The sequence below is a fragment of the Podarcis vaucheri genome, assembly GCF_965113315.1.
Source record: "Podarcis vaucheri genome assembly, chromosome: 6".
Lineage (NCBI taxonomy): Eukaryota > Metazoa > Chordata > Lepidosauria > Squamata > Lacertidae > Podarcis > Podarcis vaucheri.
This window is the reverse complement of record NC_138764.1, coordinates 36509304-36530712: the sequence shown is the minus strand read 5'-3', so window position 1 is coordinate 36530712 and position 21409 is coordinate 36509304. Positions and strand designations below refer to the sequence as shown.

General features: G+C 43.3%; 1 protein-coding gene across 7 annotated transcripts in view; it reads left to right on the top strand.

The window, feature by feature from the left end:
- The window catches only part of DNAI3 (dynein axonemal intermediate chain 3), a 73986-nt gene that overhangs the window by 34369 nt on the left and 18208 nt on the right, over positions 1–21409 (top strand). For 5 of the 7 annotated variants that reach the window (XM_082227806.1, XM_082227811.1, XM_082227805.1 and 2 more), the window contains 13 exons: positions 7535–7692; positions 8480–8521; positions 10368–10549; positions 11874–11978; positions 12078–12224; positions 13017–13219; positions 14893–15009; positions 15631–15821; positions 16899–17023; positions 17129–17218; positions 17958–18047; positions 19387–19515; positions 20307–20380. In XM_082227806.1, coding sequence (XP_082083932.1) covers positions 7535–7692; positions 8480–8521; positions 10368–10549; positions 11874–11978; positions 12078–12224; positions 13017–13219; positions 14893–15009; positions 15631–15821; positions 16899–17023; positions 17129–17218; positions 17958–18047; positions 19387–19515; positions 20307–20380 — 1653 coding nt within the window. The remainder of the gene's footprint in view (positions 1–7534; positions 7693–8479; positions 8522–10367; positions 10550–11873; positions 11979–12077; positions 12225–13016; positions 13220–14892; positions 15010–15630; positions 15822–16898; positions 17024–17128; positions 17219–17957; positions 18048–19386; positions 19516–20306; positions 20381–21409) is intronic. The other 2 variants (XM_082227807.1, XM_082227809.1) reach the window with 1 other exon arrangement.

Below are 21409 nucleotides of genomic sequence, written 5' to 3'. Positions count from 1 at the left end.
GTGCAAGCATGCCCTAATTCTTTATCCGTGATATTCCTTCAAAGTCTTCCGTTTCATGGCCGTCTCATGTAATTCCTTAGAAATGCACCTTCAGCAGTGCTGTGCATGCCTAGTCACCAATCTGAATATACTACTGCACCCGGTGCTGTTTTTCTAGGGAAAAGAGGTACTGGAACTCCTCATGAACGCCTCCCTTGTTCTCTTATAATGGCAATGGCGCCCACCGTTGAGTTCCAGCTGGGGGGGAAAAAACCCTGATTGCACCCACTGCATAGATGGGGAACTGATGGCATGCTCTCATCCTGCTCAGGTCTAAACACTCAGCTAGCCCATAATTATATTTTAGGTTTAGCTGTTTATGTGAACTCCCGGCCGACCTACACTGTGCTACTTCCCTCTGGCTTAAGGAGGTGGAAGAAACAGAACTGCTTGATTCAGGGTTTCCCAAACTTGGGTCTCCGGCTGCTAGCAGGAACTGTGGTCAGGGTTGATAGGAACTGTAGTCTAAAAACAGCTGGAAACCCAAGTTTTGGGGTTTGGGAAACCCTGCAGAGGCACCGTTTAAAGCACATTACTTCCCTCCAGGGGATCCTGGGAAGTGCAATTTACCACACTCACAGAGCTACCATTCCCAGAATCCCCTGGGTGAGGGCATGCTTTTTAAATGTATGGTGTAGATGTGACAAGAGCCGGAGATGCTTCATTCATCTGGCGAAGTCTTTTCCAGAGCTACTGACTGGGAAGAGGCTACTGTGGAGGCTTATTGAGTACAGTGGTAGCACATTCACACAGGGAGTTTACTAATCAACTGCACCTGCAAGTGAAGTGATCATTTTCAACACATGTGTCAGGGTAGGGGAATTACAGAGTCAAGAAAAGTGGTAATCTGCATAGGGCAGGTTTGGGGACCCAGTTCCTCTCCAAATGTTGCTGAACTGCAACTTCAGTTATCCCTGGCCATTGGCCATGCTGACTGGGACTGATGGGAGTTGGTGTCCAATGACTTCTGGAAGGTCACACAAGTTTCCCCCGCCCCTGACACTGAGGAATATTACACAAAACCAGGGCTTTTTTTCACTGCAACTCAGTTCCAGCACCTCTCAAGTGGGCACCATTGCCATTATAAGAGAACAGTGGAAGCATTCATGTTGAGTTTTGGCACACCTCTTTTTCTAGCACTGCACAAAACTGATCCTAAAGAAAGGAAGGGAGGGGGAAATAAATAATTAAATCACACATTACGGTTGCAGGAGTAATACGTCAGGAGATATAGCCTGAAAAACTGGTTGATGTTTTCTCAGTCAGAGTGACTGGTTGGGAGAGATATGAAGGTTTCTCAAGTATTAATTTTGCATGTGACATATGCCTGTCGTATGGAGCAAAGATGTTTCAAAGAGACAGAAGGCAAAGTTTTTTTAAAAAGAGAACTAAATAATATAAAAAAATAAAAATTGTTTCAATGTGCACTCAAAAACCCTTACTATTCTCTACCCCACATGGCATCTATAAAACATAGATCTGTAGTGAAAGTTGCTTAAATTTGTTTCTGGGTAAATCTGAAAAAAATGTACAAGCAGATTACTTCCAGAGGGTTAGTGATATTTTGCTGCAGCAAAACAAACCAAAGAAACTTGTGGTGCTTTAAAGATTAACAAAAGTATGGTGACCCAAACTTATGTGGATCGCAGTGTATTTCATCACATGCTGCTGCTTGTCTGGCAGTGATATTCTGAGCATATTTCCTGTTGCAAAGGCACAAAATAGCACAGCAGTCCAGTGCACAATGTAAATCCATTCAGTAACAAACATGTAAAATGATTATCACCTGCAGGATTCCTGTGTACAGTTGTGTAAAGAACTGCAGCCTAAAACGATATGACCATGGTCTGCAGCCTCTGATATTTAGTACTAAACCCTCTTTCCTACAGACCATGGTGAAGATCCCCCACTTTCATTTTCAAATGATACAGGATTCCATTCCACATGATGCAAAATATTGAAATGATTAACCTGACTTGAGTACTGTTATTACCTTAAGTATATTAGCAGCAAGACCTTCCTAGGGCCAAGTGCACAGCAGTTGTCTTCGCAGGAAGCTCATTGGAGGAGCTGGCTGGCTAGTTAAAGGACACCTGTCTTATTTTGTAGTTTTCTGCTTCTGTAGAGATTATCCCCATAGCAGCCTTGTGAGGTAGGGCAGACTGAGAGACTGTGGCTGGCCCAAAGTCACCCTGGTTGAAACCTGGTCTCTCCGGATCTGGCCCAACACATCTCTACATCACACTGACTCTCTTTACCCCAGTTACAGATAGGTAGCCGTGTTGGTCTGCCATAGTCAAAATAAAAAAAATCCTTCCAGTAGCACCTTAAAGACCAACTAAGTTAGTTCTTGGTATGAGCTTTCGTGTGCATGCACACTTCTTCAGATACACTGAAACAGAAGTTGCCAGATCCTTCTATATAGTGAGAAGGTGGGGAGGGGTATTACTCAGAAGGGTGGTGGGAATGGGAGATTGGCAGATAGCTGAGATGAGCCTGTTGACAACTCTTAACGACTGCAATAGGTCTTACAGGAAAAGGCAAGGGGTGAGAAGGTGAAAAATGGCTTAGTCATGTATAATGAGATAAGAATCCAATGTCTTTGTTCAAACCAGGTCTCTCCATGGTTTTAAGTTTGGTAATGAGTTGCAATTCAGCAGCTTCTCTTTCCAGTCTATTTCTGAAATTCCTTTGTAGTAAAACAGCTACTTTGAGATCTTGTATAGAATGTCCTGGGAGATTGAAGTGTTCTCCTACTGGTTTCTCTGTTTTGTGATTCTTGATGTCAGATTTATGTCCGTTTATTCTTTGGCGTAAGGTTTGGCCTGTTTGTCCAATATAGAGAGCTGAAGGACACTGTTGGCATTTGATGGCATACACAATGTTAGACGATGAGCAATTAAATAGTCCCGAGATGGTATGTGTGGTGTTGTTGGGGCCAGTAATGGTGTTGTCCGGGTGTATGTGGCAGCAAAGTTGGCATCTGGGTTTATTGCAGGCTCTGGTGCCAGTGTCCGTGTTAAGTCTGGTTGTAGTATTATTGTGGGTTAGGAGTTGTTTAAGATTGGGTGGCTGTCTGTAGGCAATGAAAGGTCTTCCTCCCAGAGCTTGAGAAAGAGAACTGTCATTGTCCAGGAGAGGTTGTAGATCTCTGATGATGCGTTGTACTGTTTTAACTTGGGAGCTGTATGTGATGACTAGAGGTGTTCTGTTATTTTCTTTTTTGGGTCTGTCTTGCAGCAAGTTCTCTCTGGGTATCAGTCTGGCTCTGTTGATCTGTTGTCTAACTTCATCTGCTGGGTATTTTAGTTTTGAAAAGGTTTGCTGTAGATCTCTTAGGTGAGAGTCTTTGTCTGTAGAATTGGAACAGATGCGGCTGTAACGTAGTGCCTGGCTATATACAATGGACTGTTTGGTATGTTTGGGATGGTAGCTAGAGGCATGTAGATATGTTTGTCGGTCAGTTGGTTTACGGTATAAGGTCTCTTTACCCCAGTTTTTGACAGCGCTCTCTCTCTCTCCTCTTCCATTCATGATGCGCTCACTGAAATGGTTGAGTTTCTCTCCATTCATACCCCATTCATACCTTCATTTCCCATTACCTGGATTCACAAACTGGGTTTTTAGAAATCACGGGCTTTCAGAAAAAAATACCAGAGTCATAGAAATATATTATGTGGCTGCTGTACTAATTTCAAGGTTAAAATTAAAACACTCAGATAGTAGATCACTTCAGTACTCAGATATTATATCTTTTCAGACTTTAGCTGTAAAAATATGAGGCAGTTTGTTTTCTGACAGAAGCATGGATCTTCAAGGACTGAGATGTCAAGCACATTTGTTAAAAAGAACTTCATGTTTTACACCTGTGTATTCTGATGATTCAGTTCTTTCATAATGAAATAAATTACAGTCTTTAATGGGTACTGCACATAAACATGATGTTTAAATAGTTCAATCTGGTCACCGATTAATCGTTCTTCCTTCTTGGTACAGACATCATCCATGTCTTTGCTGATAACTAATTAACTTTCCTCCCCTTGAGCACCTAGCAACATGGTAGTTTAGTTTCATAACACTAACTATTTCAGCCCATTAGATAATTGGAAGAACATACTTCTCTGTTTTTGTTACTTTTAAGTTAATACAAAATACTTAGATACAAAGTTAACAGCCGCCTGTAGTTCTACTAATGCACTGTCAGTTCTAAACATTATTTCATGACTCAATATTTAGGTTGGCTAAATGCACAACTACAAACACCCGAGCTAAAACACTTAACAGTTACCTTTTGCTCAGATGACAGTTTCATGGAAAAGTGTTTTTAATTAGCCCAAACCGGGGGGGGGGGGGTTCAGCAAAATATAATTATGTTTTTGAGCTGCGGTTACAAAAGACCAAACATTGTCTACCTAAATAAAGGTTGTAGGGAAACAGTAGAGGCCCTTAGGAGCCTTGGTCACAATCTATTGGGAATTTTTTCCACCTCAAGTGAACTGCATTAATTTTTATCGTTCTGTTCCACAACACTCATGTCAAAGAGTGCAGAAGGAGTTTAAAGAGCTGTTCCCTGCTATTGACTCAGAGTAAAAAGATTGTGGCAGGACCTTTTCATAAACCACACCCTCAGATCTAGATGTTCTTCTGTAATCTTGGTTGTGTCATGTCTGGCTGTGGTTACTGAGCTAGGGGAGTTATTTAACATGCACAAAGCTATTGTAATTATTTCACATATTACAGGGCTGAAGTTCTAGCACTTAAAATAGGTCCTGATGGTTGAGGGTTCACATATAACCCTGTGAAGATGCTCCTTTGTGCCTTCCACCATGGACCAAAATCATCACGCTTCTAGAAGGCTATGTCTGTATTTGAGCTTTTGGGGTGTGGTTCGTACGATCATGCAGTTTCTATTTTGCCCTACTTTACATAGCTCTGGCTATTTCTTAACACTGTCTGCCCAGCCATCCAACATTATTGATTGTAGCCATTAGCTACTGATGCGCTCCTCTCACTCATTCTTGATATCTGGTATTCTCTTTCCACTTTCCAAAGTTTCAGCACTCAAAAAGAAGGATCAGAGTTACATGCATTTTTTAACAAGTCAACAAAAACAATACACCATAGCTTTAGGGCAATCAGATTGATAAGTAGCTGTTTTTAGGAACTTTCTGCCTTGCCTTGTAAACCGCTTTCCTAAAATTAGCTCTGTGATTAATCTCAGAAACGCCAGTGTTGTCTTTGTTCATGTGACTAGACTGTTTGGATGACTTGAGAGAGAAGCAAATCACATGTTCCAATCTGTGGTTATCCCAGTTCCCTGTAAAGTGGCGATTGACAGAGCTTCCCTAGCCACCAACTTGATGCTTGGGTCATCCTTTGTGATTTTTCCGGACCCTGGAAGTATGGTCGCCATCTTTCAAAAAGAGAAGATCTGGACACAAAAGTTGTTGAGCTTTCTTTGGCAAAGTTTGTCTGAGTTTTCCTGGGCATTTCAGCAATTTCCACTGTTTCTGGGGCTGAGGACCACCTATGTCTGGGAAATTCTGGACACATGGCAAACCTACCTGAAAGTCACACCGGGAAAGAAGCGAGCATTTGCTCAAATCTCTCCATGTGACATCAGGCTTAGCACTTAACTTGGGTTGGATTGCATCCTATGTTTCCCATCTCTTTTGTCATCCGCTTTGTTAGAATTTGGTTTCTGGTATAGCGTTGGGTTAAACACTGTGACACTTTGAAAAATAAATAAAAACAGTGACTCAAATTATGAAGCTGCTATTTCGTGTCCTGTTATGCACATCATTTCCACATGATGGTGCTGGAGTTATTCCCCCCCCCCATACACTTTTTAAAAATCTTCCTCCATTCATCTTTTCTGTATAAGCGATTCATTAATGCTTTGTTCTTAAGAACAGAACCGGCTGCTTTAGCAGAGCTATGATTTCTATTCAACCAGCTTGACGGCTTTAGCAGCCCCTTGCCTAGACCCCTGTCTTATCATCGTAGAATCACTTGAGTTGTAAAGGACTATGCAGTCGGCCATTTAGTCCAACCCGGCGTCACATTTAGGTGTGTTGATTGTCTCGGGAGTGTTAATGAAACAGCATGTAACCTAATAGATTTGCCCTAAGCAACCTTGCAAGGTCAAATAGCGCACAGCTATGCTCAACCCAAGGAGCATCCTCTGTACTTTATTATTATTATTATTATTATTATTATTATTAGGCAACTCCTGCAAACCAAGGAGATAAGTAACTAATACGGCCTTTAGAAGACATCTGAAGGCAGCCCTGTATTGGGAAGGGTTTTTTAAAAAAAAAAAATTTAATGTTTTGTTATGTTTTTATATATGTTGGAAGTCACCCAAAGTGGCTGGGGCAACCCAGGGTATAAATAATAAAACTTCTTGTTGTTGTTTGTTGTTATGGAATAGGATATCCCTGTTTTCATCAGACAAATATCAGAGGGTATGTTACAGTTGTATCCCCCCCTTCCTCCAAAACTAGCCTAGAGTGGCAAATCTGAAAAGCAATTTCAATACAGATTCAAACTTGGAAAAATCAGAGGGAGGCAGGAAGGCTTGTTGGAAGAGGAAGGTATTCAGTAGGTGCCAAAAGAAAACAAAGATGGTGCCTTTCAGGGAAGGGGGAGGGATTACACAGCATTATAGGCCCAATTTCTTATGCAGAGCCGACCTGCTGTTAAGATGGCATCTGTAGGAAGCCCTAGCCTGTTGATCACAGTGATCAGCTGGATATCTAAAGAATGAGGCTATCTTTCAGCTATTCTGGTCCCAAGCTGTATAGGACTTTGTTCACCAAAGCAGTATCTTCAGCTTAACCTGGCAGCTAATTGGCAACCAGTGCAAGTCTCTTGACAGTGGGGTGACATGTTGGCAATGTCCCGCCCCAGTGAGGAGTCAAACCACTGCATTTTGCATCAGCTGAAGCTTCCAAACCAACCTCAAGGGCAGCTCCACAAAGAGTGCATTGCAGTAAACCAGCCTGGAGGGGACTAGCACATGGATGACAGTGGTGAGGTAAAATGTACTCCTAGTCTGGGCCTCTAGCGATAGAGGTGGAGCCAGGAGCACCCCCCAGACTATGAACCTTCACTTTCAGGGGGAGTATGACTCCATCAAAAGCAGGGAATGCACACTTGGAAACCTCAGAGTCAGTTTATTGGCCCTCATCCAGCCTTGAGTTCAGGCTCCTTTGCAAGGAATTTTGGGCTGCAGGTTTTTGAATTTTACTGCTTGGAGCAGCAAAATTACTTGGGCTAAACTGAAGCAAACATCGTTCTGCCTCAGTAGCACAAAAGGCAACCTTTTGCCAACCTGATTCCATTCAGCTGTTTTGGACTACAACTCCCATCAGTCTCAGCCAGCACTGTCACACAACTAATGGGATGTAACTATCATGTTATGAATGAGTTTTTAAGCCACCCCCCTGAATTCTGCCTCATTATCCACATTGATGTGCCACCTGTTTTCCAGGCAGAAATCTTTCAAAATGGCTGAAAGTGCAGAGACTCCCGTACCACGTTCTGCTCCTGCTTCAGCGAAGAAACCTAAAGCTAAAGGATCTCCAAAACCTAAAAAGTCGCCCAAAGGATCGCCAAAAGGCTCACCCAAAGGGAAGCAAAGAAGTGCTGGTAAGTATAATACTGCTGAACTGTGGAACTAAAGAAAGTAATTTGTTGGGAATTTGGATGCCAGGCAACAATATGTGTGACAGTATGCCCAACAACTTTTCTCTGTGATGTTTTCATGTACGGTTGTACCTTGGTTGTCGAACGGAATCGGTTCCGGAAGTCATTTCGACTTCCAAAAATGTTTGACAACCAAGGCGCGGCTTCCAATTGGCTGCAGGAAGCTCCTGACTATGAAAAAGAACAACCAAAATGATCAAAGTGCAACTTTAAAGTGTTTGGGGGCCTTTTAATTCAGGGAAAAATATTTTGTGGGGAGCATGAGAAAGGTTTATAAAGTTGCGAATGGAAGAGATTTTAGCAGCCGCAGCCCCCAGGCTAGAGCTCACCCACTGAAATTGATTGACGAAAGGAGGCTTTAAAATGGAATTCAACAAATTCATGAGGTATACTAGTCCTCCACGTGGAAACAGAATTATAGCTATTTTATTTTAAAGCGTCTAAAAAATGTACTGTACACAGATCAGAAACATGAGATCGTGCCCATAGGCTTACAATCTAAAAGTCATGAGGGGAAAAAGGGATGGGGAGAGAAAAGGAAAACAAGCAAACTCAGATAGTGTAATACAGTGTAACCTCTGAATAAGAGATACTGGAGAAGACAATGGTGTGAGTGGGTTGTTCATGCCTTCGGTTCCAGAGGATACTTGAGAAGCATTTGCCCTTGGTCTGCTTTAGCAGGGCCCTTCTTAACGTTCTTATGCTAAGACCCCACTTTATCTCATTTCAGCAAAAAAAGATGAAGAAGTGGATTTATCGATGGCAAGCATGGGTAAGTTCGACACGGAAAAAACAGTTATTGAAGAATATGCAGCAGACCGAGTCTTAAGGCCATAAGGCTAACTGTGAAAGGAAAAAAGAAATATTTCTCTTCAGAAGCTGCATCTTCTGCCTTTTAGCTATGGGGAAAATAACACAGAACACATGTCCGTTGTAGGAAAGAGGAGCAGATCATTAGCTGGGATTCATAAGTGCTAAGTAGAATACAGTGTACAGTGGTACCTCGGGTTAAGAACTTAATTCGTTCTGGAGGTGCGTTCTTAACCTGAAACTGTTCTGAACCTGAGGTACCTCTTTAGCTAATGGGGCCTCCCGCTGCCGCCATGATGCCGCCACGCAATTTCTGTTCTCATCCTGAAGCAAAATTCTTAACCCGAGGTACTATTTCTGGGTTAGCAGAGCCTGTAACCTGAAGCGTCTGTGACAAAGCGTCTGTAACCCGAGGTACCACTGTATCTCATAAGACATTTGGTATGTGCAGTGCAATGGTTGGGCTGGGATCTCAGAGGCTCTGGTTCAAATTCCCGCTTCATCATGCAGCTCAGCAGGGCGACCTTGGGATAGTCAATTTTTCTCAGCCTAAACTACCCTACATGGTTGTAGTGAGGATAACATGGGGAGGGGAGAACCATGAACTCCTTGGAGGAATGGTGGGATAATGTCCATCTGTCCATCTATAGAGCCCGCCATTTTTGCCTACTCCACTTGCAGAAGGTTTCTGGCCATTTGTGTGGCCCTCAGTGGGCTTGTGGGTACGTTCTGCCTCAAGCGAAAATATCTCCAAGCCGATTTCTCTTGGGGCTCCTGGTGCCAAATTTACGAAAGCGCCAAATATCTCTCTCCTCCTTTTGTAGGTTTTAATGAATAGCTGCAGTTGAGCAGGTGCAGTAGAGGACCAGAAATGACAGGGCTTAAGGGATAAATGTAGGGTTTATGAAATGTAACATATTAAGTGAGAGACGTTTGCTGAGGGATTTAGATTTCTGGATGAGCCGGATTAAAATAGGATTTAGCATTTTGTCAGTTCAAAAAAAAAAAAAAAAGGATTAAGTGAGTGAAGACTTTCCCCCCCAAAGCATGTGTATGTAAAGCTTATCAATATTCCCAAATTTATATTTCATTCAGCTTTGTAAATGCCTAAAAATTAAAAAGCCTGTCCTTGACATCTTCACGGACATAAATTCCTTCACCCTGAGACACTGAGCTCTTTTCCATCCATAATATATCCATGGTGGTTGCCTCGTTAACTGCAGTAAAGGGACTTCGTTTTAGGGTAGCGTACGACGCTGTGGGTAAAACCTCAGCGCCTAGGACTTGCCGATCGCATGGTCGGCGGTTCGAATCCCCGCAGCGGGGTGCACTCCCGTCGTTTGGTCCCAGCGCCTGCCAACCTAGCAGTTCGAAAGCACCCCCGGGTGCAAGTAGATAAATAGGGACCGCTTACCAGCGGGAAAGTAAACGACGTTCCGGGTGCTGCGCTGGCTCGCCAGATGCAGCTTGTCACGCTGGCCACGTGACCCGGAAGTGTCTGCGGACAGCGCTGTCTCCCGGCCTAGAGAGTGAAATGAGCACACAACCCTAGAGTCTGTCAAGACTGGCCCGCACGGGCAGGGGTACCTTTACCTTACACCAAGTATGGAAAGAGTATATGGCAAAAGAAGTAAAAGGGTATTGCTCTGAGGGGGTGGGAATCTTGTTTAATTTCACTAATAGTTGTAAGGGTACTAAAAGTAGTTACACTTGTTGAAGAATTCTAGAATGTGTGGGACCAATTAGTACTTGAAATACAGCGAGCCTTTTAATAAGAGGTGTTTCTATATTGTTCTTTACTCTTTCAGGCCACCCGGAAATCTTCCCCTTGGTCCTCACTGAGAAAACTCAGGAGATATTTAATTGCCGTGCTGACGTTGATGTCACGGCGGAAAACCCTCACAAACTTTTGAAGAGAGAGGACATCATTGATGACATGAAAGCAAGAGCTGCAGTTTCTGACTTCCATCCTTTCAAAAAAATTATCTTAGTGAGTTACCCTGTCGGGGCATGTTGTATACCGGGGGTTGTGCTGGAACTTGGTAAACTGATCGCCTAACTTCATTTCACTTAAGATTTGTTACTCCTCTTCCCGGCAAACAAAGTCCTTTTGAGCACAAGCTTAGAAGTGGCTTTGATGGAGGCATGAGGTTCACAAAAGGAGGGCCCAACATTAACACGGACTGTGGTGTATGTGTTGCCCACAAGTTTCTCTGGTTTGTAAATGTACCTATGGGCCCCAGAAATGACCCCTAGGATATGGTGCGAGATGAGCAGTTGTGATCTAGAAAGAAATCAGTTGCATTGGCAGGCAGAGGTCATTCTAGAAAGTAATGGGAAGAAGGAGGATACATTGAGGAAGAAGCTTAAGGGAGCTTGCTCCTCTGAAGCAGTTAGTGCTAGACCAAAAACGTAAGCGGAGAACCTTCCAATCCACCAGTATTAAAGTGATGTCATAGAATCGTAGAATTGGACGGGACCCCAAGGGTCATCCAGTCCAACCCCCTGCAATGCAGGAATCTCAGCTAAAGCATCCATGACACATGGCCATCCAACCTCTGCTTAAAAACCTCCAAGGAAGGAGAGTCCACAACCTCATGAGGGAGGCTGTTCCACTGTACCAAAATGATTAAGGTTTTAAATGACAATTTTAGTGATCAAGATTTAATATATATTTTAAACTGCTGCTATATCTGAATTTTCTCTGTTATACCCAATTGCAATTCAATGTATTCCTGTTGTGTTTTATGATTTTCCTGATATTGTAAGTGAGCCAGAACTGGTCTGTGACCATAATAATAAAATTCAAGTCTTGTCAGGATTCAACCATTTAATATCCATTAAAGCATGCCTAGTTCTGACAGGAAATATTATCATTTGGAGAATGTGCTGGGCCGTTCCACTGCTGAATACCTCTTACTCTCAGAAAGTTTTTCCTGATGTTTTGTCGGAATCTCCTTTCTTGTAACTTGGTTCGCATCCTAACCCTCCAGAACAGGAGAAAACCAGCTTGTTCCCTCTGCCATGTGACAGCCCTTGAGATATCTGAAGATAGCTATCATATCTCCTTGGCCACATGACCCAGAAGCTGTACGCCGGCTCCCTTGGCCAAGCAAGATGAGCGTCGCAACCCCAGAGTCGGTCACGACTGGACCTAATGGTCAGGGGTCCCTTTACCTTTACCTTTATCATATCTCCTTGGTCGCCTTTTTCCCAAGCTTAAACCTATCCAACTCCTTCAACTGTTAGTTACAGTTGGATGTAAAAATCATTTAAAATTGCTTAAAACTTTTCAATTGTTTGTATTCACACAGGAATATCCTGGGGAAGAACTTCTGGTAGTCTTTGACAGGGAATTAAAATATGGGCAAATATTTTATCTTATTGCAACGGAAGAGGCCAAGGAAAGCATTTTACATGTAAGGCATTTAAAAAATAAATAAATACTGCATTTATCTCTATTTGTATCGTATTGATACACTTTGTATTGACACCTTTGCAAATATTTTTCCTGATAGCCTCCCGAGCCAGAGGAAGAGGAAGGGGAGGTCAAAGAGGGCTCCCCAGAAGAATATGTGTACAAGCCTCCTGTGTGGAAACCTTGGGTCTCGCTTGGAAGTGAAAAAGAAATTGAAGAAGAATCGGTTAAGGAAAGAACGACAAAGGTCAGTCTTCCTAACAGTGTCTTATACAGTCGTACCTTGGAAGTCGAATGGAATCCATTCTGGAAGTCCGTTCGACTTCCAAAACATTTGGAAACCAAAGCGCAGCTTCTGATTGACTGCAGGAAGCTCCTGCAGCCAATCGGAAGCCGCGGAAGCCCCATTGGACGTTTGGCTTCCAAAAAAAGTTCGAAAACTGGAACACTCACTTCCGGTTTTCGATCGTTTGGGAGCCAAGACATTTGAGAGCCAAGGTACGACTGTCTACTTTAAGTAACAGTCTTAACTATACTATATTTTTAAAAGCAATAAACTGTAGGATCCTGGGTTGCCCAATTTTGACTAGGAATCTTTCAGATTTCAAAGCCTGAGTAGGGAGTGGATTTAGAAAGCATCTAGAAAAACGAGAACCTAACTCTTATGGAATCTTTGCTAGCCTTGGCCAAAGTGTGGATTTTAAGCAGAGAAAATTAGGTGGTAACCTGTGAAATGCTCCACAGAAGAGGACCTCTGGATGTGGATGAGAAGGTTTGGTGAGAATACTTGAGACTACTCCACCAACAAACTGGTCTCGTAACAAGCACGTCCCAAGAGTTCAGTTGTTTCTTCCCTTGGGGGAATGATGAGCATGTTGAAAAATGGTCGTAAAATCAGATCAAATGCAGGTCCTGTAAGAGATCTTAAAGGTCTGTTATTCTCTATTTTATGGCTGTGTGCCATACCCTCAAGACAATGCACAGTCAAACGTATAAAAACAAGAGTTTCCATTGAGAAATATTTTGGCTGAAATTTCAGGTTAAATATAAGATTTCTCGGCGGCAGAGAGAATTTGGGGCTCGGGTTAAATTTCACAACAGAAACGCTTCAGCTGACCCTAAACACGGCTACGTGGAATGTACGAGTTATTTCGATAAGAACTTTACCATTCGGCAGCTTGAGAAAAATGTTGGCACTCAGGTTGTCCCAATAGTAGAAGAAACAGGAACTCAAACAAAATGGTAAGTATAAGACACACTTTCTCTATGTATACCATTTTAAATAATTTTTAAAAAGAAACAATGCCCCCATTAATTTTGGTCCATGTTCTTTTCTTTCGTTATCTGGATGGAGGGAAACCTAGAATCAGGCACCTTTCACTTTTTGAAATTTACTTTCAAGCGGAGCGGCATGAAGCAGAGTGCACCATTTCAGATTATTTTTATTACATCATGCCTTTCTTGCGTGATGTGGTTCAAGGCAACGTACAAGGGCTTCCTACTTGGCCGCCCATCCAGTTACTGACCAGACATACCTGCTTAGCTTTAACAAGGATTGCTAACCACAACATACTGTTATAGCACTTGCATAGCACTTTAACAGTCATGGCTCCTCCCCACCCCCATGAATCATGGGAATTGTAGTTTGTTAAAGGTGGTAGGGACTGTAGCTCTGTGAAGGTTTTCCTAACAACTCTCAGCACCTTTAACAAACTGTATTTTCCATGATTTCTTTTTTGGGGGGTGAGGGGTGGAATCCATTACAGTGGTACCTCGAGTTACATACGCTTCAGGTTACATATGCTTCAGGTTACAGACTCTGCTAACCCAGAAATATTACCTCGAATTAAGAACTTTGTTTCAGGATGAGAACAGAAATTGTGCTCCAGCGGTGCAGCGGGAGGCCCCATTAGCTAAAGTAATGCTTCAGGTTAAGAACAGTTTCAGGTTAAGAATGGACCTCCGGAACGAATTAAGTTCTTAACCCGAGGTACCACTGTACTGTTAATGTGGTATGATAGCATTTTTAAAGGTATGGTGTGGTTGCTATATTATGCAACTTCAGATCATTCCCAGGGATATGTCTTCTGACTATTTCCTGAGATTATGTACTTCAAACATCACTTCCTACTAAACAACAACATTTTCTTTTGTGAGGATGGGACTAGGCACGATATTAGATGGGTCTAATTCAAAAAAAAAAAAGTTATTCTCCACTCCTCATATTTTTTTACTACTACTATTATTTATTATTTATTAAATTTGTATACCACTCTTCACCCGAAGATCACAACATAAAACTACAAAATGCAGACACAAAATACATAACGAAACAAAAACAAACCAATACACCACCCCCAACGTATTGAAAAGGCCGTAGAATGTTAATCAGCCAAAGGCCTAGTTATAGAGAAACGTTTTTGCCTGGTGCCTAAAGATAGTTCATGAGGGCACCAGGCGAGCCTCCCTGGGGAGAGCATTCCACAAGTGGGGAGCCACCACAGAAAAGGCCTGTTCTTGTGTTGCCACCCTCCGGACCTCTCATGGAGGAGGCGCATGAAATCCTTCTCTCCGCTGCCACCGGTGGGCCAGTTTTGACAGGTCCAAGCATTACTTTGCCTGCCCCACAAATGATGTCTTATATGCCTTCAAGCATAGGCCTAGTTAGGCCCACAGGTCAGAGAGGCTGCCCACAGCTGGTTTAGCCAGACTTACCTGTGTGCTTTCTCATCTCCACTCAGTGACAGATGGTGCTGTGGAGCAGGAATGCGGGAACACTGGGAAATGAGTGGCACACACAAATCTGGCTAAAGGAGGAGACACTCTGTGAAGTTTCGTCAATTCTGCCTTCATTGTTTTGGATTTTCCTTTTCCCTCCCAAATTTTTCTGAGCAGTGTGTTTTCACTCGCCTTAGGACCTACCCCAAAAATGCAACAACGCAGTATTTTCCAAGGAACTTTTCAGATGAAGAAAAAGAAAAGTATTTGTCATCGGAAGACCTGAAAGACTTCATTGTCTCTGTGGCTTTAAGGTGAAGTATCAAGGTCCACTGAAAGTTCTGTATGGAGACGTAGGCAAGATTTCTTGCAGTCATAAAGTATCAGGATAGGGTGACTTGAGGAATACTCAGCCCAAGAAATTATATATAAAACTGTTGATCTCGAAGACTTCTGCTTTCCCTCTTTAGGGTTCTTAATCTTTAAACCAGACAGTCCTTCAAACAGAGAACTGTCCTCTGTAAAGGGGGACATATGATCACTCTATAAAGCACTTGGACATATTTTTTATCTCCAGCATCTTGAGCAGCTCCTGGTGTCATGTAGAAAATGTCTTCCTCTCAAATGTGTGCCTAAGACCTGTGTCTGGAGCAATGTTTCCCAAACTTACTGGTAGGTCTCCAGCTTTTTTGGACCACAGCTCCCATCATCCCTAGCCAGCAAGACCAGTGGTCAGAGATGATGAGAATTGCAGTCTGAAAACAGCTGGAGACCCAAGTTTGGGAAACACTGGTCTACAGTATCAAATAAAGAAGCCATGGCGCATAATCCTTTAGTACTAGTGACACTATTTTGTATGCAGTATCTGAATTTTGTATGCAGTATCTGAATTTTTTTTATTAAAAACAAAACAAAAAAACATGTCCCCGTTCCAGAGTTGAAATAGCACTGCAGCAGAATGAGATCCTGAATGCCTTCTTTGACGACTGGAAAGCCCTTGCGGAAGACGAAAGTGGCTTTGCAGGCAAGTCCGACGTTTCCCTCAAGGAGTACCAGTCATTCACAGACCTGCATTACCTCAAGGACAGGACCGTGAGCTGCGTCTGCTGGCATCCAACCATTTATGGTAAAGTTTGCAGAGCGTTCGGTTTGTGGGCAGAAACTTTGTGAGGGTTGTTCTGAAGTCTTGGGTTTAAAGATTAGCCACTGTGCCCGTTCCACTGGCCCTTTCTCTGAACAAATCAGCACAAAGGAAAATGAGATGAGGAAATCTTTTGTAACGTGCTAGCACAAGGGTAGTCAGCGTGGTGCCCTTCAGATCCTGTTGGACCTCAACTCTCCCATAAGCGCCAGCCAGCAGTCAATGGCTAGGGATGCTGGGAGTTGGAATCCAACACATCTGGACTATCCCCGTTTTAGCAAACTTGGGTTACCTCACACTAGGCAAGCTGTAACAGAAATGAAAGTGAAACGGATGTTATCGCTGCAGACTCTTAAGAGTCAAGCTGCATGTTAACACGGGGTAGTTGCCTCAGGCCCAAAATTGTTAGGGGCACAAAATTTCAACACCCGGCACTGCCTCAATACAGGTGTGGGCTTGTGTTGAAAACGGCTTCTTCATACAAACCAGGAAGTGAGCTCTCCAAACAACAAAACGACTTCATTTTCTTATCCCTGAGGCTGCAACCTCTTGGGTGATGCAGACACTGTTAGGCCGTTGAATGTGCATGCGTACTTGCATCCGTTTCCCTCTCTCGCAACCTGCCTTCCACATGGCCCGGGGCCCCGGCAACCCAAGACTCCTGCTGCAGGCAGGCTAGAGCCCTGAGCAGTAGTGCTCCACTTAGGAGGCAGAATATAAAGCAGTGCCTGTAACGACTAGAAGACTGTGGGCAGAGCAGACAAGAGAGTTGTTTCTTCACTGCCACCCCCACCATCGCATTAGGTGGCCCAGAAACCTGATTAGTAAAAGGCTGAAGACAGCCAAAAGAAAAACATCTCTTCACGTAATGCTTGTGGAATTCACTTCCATCAAGAAGTGAAGGTGATGATTAGCTTTTAGGATTTGTACCTCTTCTAAAACACCCCTGGACAATTCTTGCTGCAATTTCTGACAGTGTGATTGAGTGTGGACATGGGCCACTTTAAACAGATGCAAAGTTTTTCCCTTGCAAAAGGTGAAATGACATTTGTCTTCAATCAGGGATTATCGCAGTGGCAGTAACGGAGCGACTGTCTTACGAGGAACGTGTGAACAACTCTGGGCGACTGCTCTTGTGGAAAGCACCAATTCTCTTTTGGAGCTTCGCAGACCCAATTCACCCCCAGGTATTTAAAGGAGGGCTTGAATGTTTCTGAGGTGTTTAAAGAACAGAACCAATAATTTCAGCATCTGATCTGATATATTCCTCCCTGGATATTTATGTTTTCTAGCTGATGCTGGAGTGCCCTGAAGATATCTACTGCTTTCAGTTCTCCCCAAGCAATCCCAACATCATTGGAGGAGGCTGTATAAACGGACAGGTTAGGATTCCATTACTTTTCAGCTACTTGTTTACATTCACAACATCCCTCTTCTACATCGGTATTGTGGAATAAGATGCTCCGGCAGGTTTGCAGATGTTTGAGGGACCAGCAAGGGCTAAGGCCCAGGCAGGGTCTGGTCATTCTCATCTAACCCTCAAAATCTGAGGTTGCCAACCTTTTTGGGGGTCTGTGGTCACATTTGCAAACTGGAGAAAATGCCAGGGGCATCACATACACGCCACAACCAAGCACACACTGCAACCTGTTCTCTTGGTGACAGCAGAATGCTTCCTTCAAGCCTAATTTCAGCACAGGAGTAAGATCCTATGGGTGCCAGGGAAGACCTTTGTGGGTCCAGGGATGCCTGGGGGCGCCGCATTGGCCAAGCCCTCAGAATGCTAACATTGCCTACATGAGTACTTTGAGGCCTCACTAGATATTGCATCACACCCTCGTTTGGATAATTTCAGGGTTTATTGAAGTATGCCTGGAATCCCCATGCCACTGTGTGGGACTCCTTAGTACCGGAGACATGTTAATGCTTTTTTAAAAAATAAAATGATTCCCTTTCTATTAGTACAAAACAGATTTTTCCCCGTGAGCTCAGCTGGCCCTCTCTGCATATTCTGTAGAGTCCTATTCTACCCTTCCATCACGTGGCACATTAAAATGTCCATTAAAACAGGACAATCTGCCTTCTGACGTGTTGTTTCCCCTCCCTGCCCTCCCATTCCAGGTTGTACTGTGGGACATTTCAGCATATGAAGAGAGGTTACGAAATGCGAAGTCCGGTACAGGCGGGAGCAAGAATACCACAGTCAACATGGTTGGTACTTTTAAAGATTCTGCTTTTAGCGTTCCGTATCATAAATTCCTCAAGGAACCACTGAGAATTGCTTCACATTTTCTTCTGTGCATGGATGAAGTTGCAGGCTTTCCAGAGCACTCGTTTGTGTGCACACAAGGGTGACATAGGTATAAGGGGCTGGAAGTGGCGCAGATCCACCACGCTGGCTTTCTGGCAGGTGGGTTGCTGTGGCTTGCCAGAAGGGGAGAGGAGGGGGCGGGAGAGCAGCTAGCATGCTGCAAATGCCCCGCCAGGAGCATGAGATGGGCTGTTTTGGTGTGCTCATGTCACACTGACGTCCCTGCCACCACATTCCCTTCCCTTTCCCCTCTCCTTTAAGCAACAGCAGCCCACCTGCTAGGAAGCTAGTGTAACAGCTCTGCTCTGCTCCCTCCTTCCAGCAAGATGCTTCTGCAAGGCTCCCCAAAGCTACAGCCATTAGCAGTTTCCATTTTTGTGACCACCGGGGAAAGTGAATGCCCAGTTCCCACATTGCATTTGTTTATTGCACGCAGTTGCTCCACACTTCTAGGGGGAGCAAAGTACCATAGGCCTGAGAGTGTACACATTGCACTGTTTATTATAGTTTATTGAAGAAGCAAGTGCTCAAAATTTGTACCGGTCCTTTCAAGGGATCTAAAAGGGACTAGTTCAGGTGTAAAAGGAAACCGTGGCTTTGTGCTTTTAGTTGCCCCTGAAAAACATACACTCATACAACGTAGAAGTATTACCATATTTTTCCATGTATAAGTTTTTTCCCTAAAAAATAATGTCACTCTCCCCCCATTTTCTTAAATCTGAGCCCCCCAAAATAGGGGGCATCTTATACATGGGGGTGTATTTTTCCGTCTATAAAATATGGTAATTTTATACATGGGGATGTCTTTTTCCGTCTATAAAATATGGTAATTTTTTTCACTCAATTCCTAGAATATGGGCTAGCCAAATAGGTCAGATTGTATCAATAAATTTTTGGCAGTTTCCTCCCCCTAGATGTATCCCAAATTATTCACTATAAAAACAGGAATGGCAAGTGGATGCAGGAAGCAATGCCCACCAGGAAAGCATGGAAAAACTAGAAAGAGCTGGGTCATAGAATGGATGCCAATGATAGCTCAGTCGGTAGAGCATGAGGCTCTTAATCTCAGGGCCGCAAGTTCAAACCCTGTGTTGGGTGAAAGATTCCTGCATTGCAGGGGGTTAGATTATATGCAGGGCGTTGGATAACCTACGACCCTCGTGTCCCTTCCAACTCTCAACATTCTATGATTCTGTCATGTGTGGAAATTAGTGGACACTAATTTGTGTTCAATTTCAGCCAAGTTTCATGCTGGAACAACAAGTTGGGAAGGAGCCACACTTGGTGAGATACTGTGCAGTCTCTTCCATCGAATATGGCCATAAATCAGTAATAACAGATATACAGTGGTTGCCAGAGTTTTTAGAGGTAAGAGTCCATCGTAAGTATTTCATAATGCAAAAGAGAAAATTACAAATAATGCCTTATTTGTTACATCTGTATTTGTTACTGTCTGGGACCAACACAGGAACAGTGATCTACACTAAGCAACCCTGCATATTAAGCTCAATATTAATTACCCATGTAATTTTAAAGGGCTGCTTCACACCATACTTCTTCATTTTGTTTTGGTGAACGAGATAAATGTAATTATTGCATGAAAAACTATGCATACGCTTGTAACTTGTGTGGGGGGGTTTCCCCCCCTTGTGCCCTTTAAGAAAAACGTTGTGCGATATGGATGTTGAGTGTGAATTTCTAGCCTGTCCTCATTATGACAGCGACTATAGATAATTCCCCAGTGTTCCAAACACTTTTTACGTACATTATTTCAGCAACCCTTGGTAGGCCAAATGATCGTCATGCTGCAGTCAAGGGGGTACGGCAGTGGTTTCTCTTAGGCGCCCTAGTATGTTTATGAAAGAGGCAAGATTTGAATTGGGCCCCATCTGCTCTTTACATTGACAGCAGCATCATGCCAGTTTAAACCTTCATGGCCTCCCCCAGAGAATCTTGCGAACTGTAGTTTGTTAAGGATGCTTGGAGTTGTTAGGAGATCCCTATTCCCATCGCAGAGCCACAACTGTGTTCTTAACAGCTGGAGGGCCACAGTTCCCCCCTCTCTGCTGTTGAGCATGCCTGCTCCAAAGTACTTGTACAGCTACTGCATTTTGTATTTTTGTTTCTAATAAACGTTGTTTTACTTGCTATTTCTTAAGGTCAACAGAATGGGCACTATGTTTGAAAACAGGGCTGGAGTTTGTGTACAGCTTGTCACCTGCTCACCAGACTGGTAAGTATTTCTTCTTCTTCGAGGTTTATTACGCAAGGCCTAGTTAAGATGTCACAGTCTCCGACTTTTAAACTATGGTTTATTGGACCAGGAATGAGTTGTGTGCCTGCAGGCTCCCTCCTTGCCCATCCTCTTTGCTTCTGCTCTCCTGTGGCTTGCTTTGGCAAAGATATCCCAATTTCCTAAATCACAGTTTCCTGTGATGCCATAACCAGGAAACTGTGGTTTGGCAGTGTCTTCAAAGAGATTGTGACTTCTGAACCAGGTTGATAAGGTACTGTCTCTCTTTCTTTCCATTGTTTGGTGTAACAACTACTTCTTTTGTGTAATAACTACTGAATACCAATAGATGAGAGAAGAGAATCCTGATGTCCCATACTACCAATTAAGCTGTTGAAAAATGTTACCTGCAAGGTTTCGCTTTATGGAATCTTGCATAACTCTTTTTTTAAAACTTACTTTAGCATGAGTATTTTCACATGAGTATTCTTCAGCAGCTCCATTACCATTTAGTTTGCACATGCTGTGGAGTGTCTAGATGCTAGATTTAGTGTGTTGGCAAAGGAAGATTAAGAGCAGGAATGGCTCTCTCTTTCACACTGGCATTCGGAATAGTCCTCTAAATAGGAGAGGCTTCAGAGACTGACTTGCATTACCTTGCCCCCCATGTGTTCAAGGTTAGAATTTGTGACGTGCACCCAAGCTAACCACAGCCAGCCTGTCACGAATGGAAAACCCATCAAGAGGCTTGAAAGATATTTTGTTTCATGCTACCTACCTGAAACTGCAAAAAGAGGGATTATCAGATAGCTAAAATGGGCTGCGTTTGGCTTGAAGGATGGATCGCAAGTTGCTCAGGGATAGGGTGAGAGTAAGAATCCTCCCCTTTTATTGTAGATTAATCGGTGGATTTAGGGCTTTACTTCACCACCACCTCCTATCTTGACCTGTTTCTGGTTGGCACCCCAGTAGCGACTCACCTTTTACCCTGCCGGATGCTTTCCGTTTGTAGCGTATTGTGATCCTTTT